Source organism: Montipora capricornis, chromosome 6 (assembly GCF_036669925.1).
Source record: "Montipora capricornis isolate CH-2021 chromosome 6, ASM3666992v2, whole genome shotgun sequence".
Classification (NCBI taxonomy): Eukaryota; Metazoa; Cnidaria; class Anthozoa; order Scleractinia; family Acroporidae; genus Montipora; species Montipora capricornis.
In genome coordinates this window covers 20828143-20833142 of record NC_090888.1, presented here as the reverse complement: position 1 = coordinate 20833142, position 5000 = coordinate 20828143, and the positions used below count along the sequence as shown (strand labels likewise).

General features: G+C 40.6%; 1 protein-coding gene across 2 annotated transcripts in view; it reads left to right on the top strand.

Moving 5' to 3' along the window:
* The first annotated feature begins 122 nt into the window (after positions 1–122).
* The window catches only part of LOC138051764 (roundabout homolog 2-like), a 28111-nt gene continuing 23233 nt past the window's right edge, over positions 123–5000 (top strand). Inside the window, exons 1-2 of one of the 2 annotated variants that reach the window (XM_068898020.1) lie at positions 123–471; positions 1869–2501. In XM_068898020.1, the coding sequence (XP_068754121.1) occupies positions 285–471; positions 1869–2501 (820 nt within the window). In that variant the 5' untranslated portion in view covers positions 123–284. The remainder of the gene's footprint in view (positions 472–1868; positions 2502–5000) is intronic. The other variant, XM_068898019.1, reaches the window with a different exon arrangement.

The following is a 5000-nucleotide window of genomic DNA, read 5'->3' as shown; positions in this document are numbered from 1 at the left end:
ATCCTATTTTACAAAATGTAGAATTCCAATAAAACCCAATGGGTGATCGGTAAATGGTTGTCTGCGCTTGCGAGATAAGTCAATTTCAAAATACAAAGTATCGTATTGCGGAACGTGCCCAAACGCGTCTTGTCTGTCTGCGCTTGCGAGAGCATTCTAATCCTGTCAAAAATATGCCACAAAGAGGAGAAAAGTCAATTTCAATACAAAGTATCGTATTGCGGAATGTCCCCGAATGCGTCTTGTCTGTTTGCCAGATGGTTGGCTGAACCTTCTTTCGGGAAATGTCTTCGCAAAAGCCATGTTTGTCGGTGAGCACGAACACACTCTTCTCTGTTTTTTGTTTGGTTCTTTACTCCACTGGATTCATCAGAATCGAAGTGAAGTTCAATGATCAGGAACAGCGACTGTTAGCCCTTGAACAGAGCCTCGCCATAGTGCGACAGGATATAGCAGACCCTTCTATGAGAGGTAAAAGCTGATTACTCCATTCTCAAGTTTACTACGCGTCGTCAACGTGATCGTGCATTAGGGAAGTTTATTTTTACTATTTTTCTACGCTACGCTGTTATCCAAAGTAAATAAGGGAGGAAGTCGAAGTAGCAAGGATATTTAATACTCTTCGACCATTGAGAAATACCTTGGGTGGTGTGACATGGGAGTGCCCGCGTACAGCGTTACGCTTCAAAGTGTAGACCGTGACTGCTTTGACTTCTTTATTCTGACAAGACGATACCCTTTGCAAGACGATACCGTGCACCCATAGAAGTGATAAAAGTGGACAAGATCGTTCATAAAAATAAAAATAAAAATAAACGCTTTTAACACGAAATCGTCTCCCAAAGTCTTGGTTATGTATCTTAATTAAACTGGCTTAAAATTATTTGCTCTGTAAAGGCAGAAACCGAAATTTACTGTATTTAACAGAGAGTCTGTTGGTGGTTGCGTTTGTTAACTACGCTCGGTAAGAATTGTTTCAAAATTATTTAAAAGTCTTCGATTTCATGAACTTGGAGGAAAAAAAAAGAACTACACGGACAGTTTTCAGTTCCAATTAATGCTCAGTAAAAATAGGGGAAGAAAATGTTTCAAAGGTTACTCGATCAGTTATTTATGGGGGCCAAAACGACGCTAAAATTTAAAAAAAAAGCAACCCTTTCAGTTTTAGTTAAAGTACGATGTCAAGTCTAGTTTTACCCCATTCGAATGCGTTTTCATTTAAGGAGATCAAAAAACAATAGGGCGATAAGGTGTCAGGTACGCTGTCTTGTCTTGGTTTGTGTCGCACTACCCCTCTATGAATTCGCCTATTGCTTCCCCTGGAAAAAATTGAAGTTCTCGCCCACAGTTTCCCGTGTGGCCAGTCATATCTCCCAACTCAAAAGTGGAACAAATTATATACGGGTGCCAACCTGCGTAGCCTGCATCACAGACGTAACCAAAACCCCGGTTACCGAGGATTATTTTCGTATGTGACGCAGGCTACAAGTTGCGACGTTATTTCAAAATGTCACAAATCCCAACTGACCTGGGCCGGCACACAGATTTGCCGCGGTTTCAAGTTGCACAACTTGATCTCCCTCGAGTCGAAAGTTCAAATGTTTTTTTCCCCTAGGAAGTTAATGAGTTTGACGCGTGGTACGTGACACGAATTTGGTGGTATAACTATTAATAAACGTTAATCCGAATCAAATATCTCGGACAGTAATTGTTTGTCGTTTATTTTATTGTCATTTTTGATGTTCTCAGACAGGATCCCTGGTTTATTCCCCTTATCCAGGAGCAATGAAATGCGTGATTTTAATCTGTACGGTTTCAAATTTTGTTTTCGTTCTTAAACTTGTCATTATTTTTAATGATCCCCTCAGAGAGGGTGGAAATCAGGAATTCCGTAAAAAAGAGAGATACTGAAGTAAACCTGCGAAGGTACACACGAAGTATTGGAAACAGCGCCATCTTTAACAAATCCGCAATCATAGAAGAGGTATTTGATAAAGTTGTCACATCACTAGCAAGATATAACAAGATTTGCTACAATATATGCCCTCAAGGAAGGCCAGGTCCCCAAGGAAAAAGAGGTAGAAGAGGTTCACGGGGAGTGATGGGACTGCCTGGGAGAAGTGGAAAGCAAGGAAGTATTGGACCACCAGGAATAAGAGGAGAAAAAGGAGTTAAGGGAGATATTGGTCCAGCTGGCATTCCAGGGATGAAAGGTGAACCAGGAGAATCCATTTCAGCTCCACAAGTGACGCTGTCCTCTTCTGAGCTGACTGTGAATAAAAGTAACTCTGCTTCGTTACTATGCTCTACCTCGGGAAATCCCGCTCCGCAAGTAGTTTGGTCCCGAATGAATGGAGTTTTACCTAGCAGCAGAGCTAAGGTCACGTCAGATGGATTGATGCAGATTGACAATGTGCGACTTGAGGATTCTGGGAAATACAAATGTGTTGCGCACAATATTCTGGGAAAGAAAGAAAAAGTGGCCCGTCTGGTGGTACAAAGTAGGCAAAATAATCATCTTTTAAATGATAACATATTTCTTTTAATAGAGTGTTAGTTTGACTACCAAGGTGTCGAGCTCACACTATAGAACTCGTTATAGTGCCACGACATAGCATTGAGTATGGAAGCCTAAGAAAAACTCCATTTCGATACTAATGAAGTGATGTTGCCTTCTTGCTAGATGTAGTTTGCGTAGAGAAACGTGATATATCATACATGTCCAATACACTCGACCTGAGTCGGGTTGTCTTCACTCGCAGGCGGATTGAGTCCGATCGCGACCGGAACCGGAATTGGGTGCATGGCGCTTGATCAATGGTACCGGAAGTGAGGGTTAACAGGAGCGAGAGGGGTTGAAAAAGTTGGCAAACAGACTCGATCGGATCCGATGGAGACAGCTCTTCCTGGCAAGAGTCAGTCGGACTCTCGAAAGTCAGTTCGCGCGTGACAGAAAATATCTCTCAGCAATGACGCGAAACAAGCACACGCTACAAGTGAAATATACGTCGTTCTTAAAGCCATGAGGCGATACAAGCGCGCTACACATGTAACATTAGTCGTTCTTTAAGACATGAGGCGAAAGTTAACATCACGAAATATTGCACTCCACACTATACCTCGTTCTTTAAAGCATGAAGCTGAACAAGATTTTCACAAATCCAGGTCATTGAATTTCCGATTGCGACAGAAATTCTTGTCATCCAATCTCCGACAACAATAAATTATTAGCTTTTCAGTCAAATCCACTGATTTCAGTGACGAAGACAAAGATACTCTATGTGAACGAGAGCCTTTCCCTGGATGAAAACTTTCATTTGTTTTTCTAATTGAAATTGTGATTAATTCCATAAGACATTAGAAACTTCTATAGCATTCTGGAACTGTTCTAGTTAAAAGAGCTCTATATTGATTATATGTGAAATATAGAATGGTCAAGGTTATGACATTAGAAAGTTCTACAGCATTCTAGAACTGCTCTAGTTTGAAGAGCTCTATAGAAAGTTCTATATCATTCTAGAACCGCACTAGTAAAATGATCGTATGTGTAAACTTCTAAAGTTCTGATTAAAGTCAAAATTCGCAGTTCTAGAGTTCCGATTTCTAGAGTTCTAAGTTCTAGAATTCTCAGTTGTTATATGTTACCCTCTGTGGGCTCTAGAATGTCTAGAGTTCTAGAATAGCCAGACTCTCTAAGTGAGTTCCAGAACGTCTAAACTGCACACTAGGCTTGGTTGATTTCACTGATTACCATTCACTAGTTTAAATATTAAACACTCATTTAAGCAAACACAAATCCCCATGAATACCATGTAACCACGTTATACCTCGACCGTATCCAAGCACCTTAAGTGAGCTAAAACGTTCCCCCGTTTTCCAAAACGAATTAAAAATGGACATGAAAACTTGACTAAACCAGGTATCGCTCTTTAGCTTTCACTTTGCGGTTCGGTTAACTACACTTTTCCCGAGATTATGTGAAGAAGAAAGCACTCGTTTACTGATTAAGCCTAAGCGCTCCTTTCAGTTATTAGGCCCCAGTAAGCACTCTCGCAAAAGTTTAGCTTTCATTTTGCGGTTCGGTCAACTACACTTTTCACACAATCTCCGACAACAATAAATTATTAGCTGTTCAGTCAAATCAGTGTAGAAGACAAAGATAATCTGAACGCCTTTCCCTGGATTAAAACTTTCATTTGATATTGTAATTGAAATTGTTATTAATTCGGAATAACTGATACGTTATTTATTTATGAAAATAAGTAAGTGAAAACAACATTGAAGGATGTTTAACAAACCCAAAAAATTATTACTACCCCAGCAAGAACTTGTTCGCCGAACGTCCGGCTCGGTGTGCGCTTGCAATGTCACTGAACCACCGAAGCCATCGGAGATATGTCCAGAAATGCACGCAACAACCAAAAATGGCCAAAAAAGAGAAAATGTTGGCGACTTTGGCAACTATGGCGAAAATGGCAATTTTGCCACAATCGCCAACAAGGTACTGCTTTCTTCGAACCGTAAAATGAAAGCTAAAATTTTACAATAGTGCTTAGGCCTAATCACTGAAACGAGCGCTTACACTTTTGAAATATCGCTATAATGAACTGCCATCGCGGTCCGCAATCCCGTAGTCGAGGAGTGAAAATTGTTCAAGGGCAAGACGATCTCGTGAAAAGTGTAGTGAACCGAACAACAAAATGAAAGCTAATATTTCAAGAGAGTGCTTTGGACTAATCACGGAAGCGAGCGCTTCGGCGTAATCAGTAAACGAGTGCTTTCTTCCTCACAAGATCTCGTGAAAAGTGTATTTAAGTGTACTGCGGTGCTTTCTTGTTCACACGCACTCGTGAATAGTGTAGTAAACCGAAGCACAAAATGAAAGCTACAATTTTACGAGAGTGCTTAGGCCTAATCACTGAAATGAGCGCTTAGTCTTAAACAGGAATCGAGTGCTATTTCCTGTAGTTAACCGAACCGTAAAATGAAAGTTAACCGAA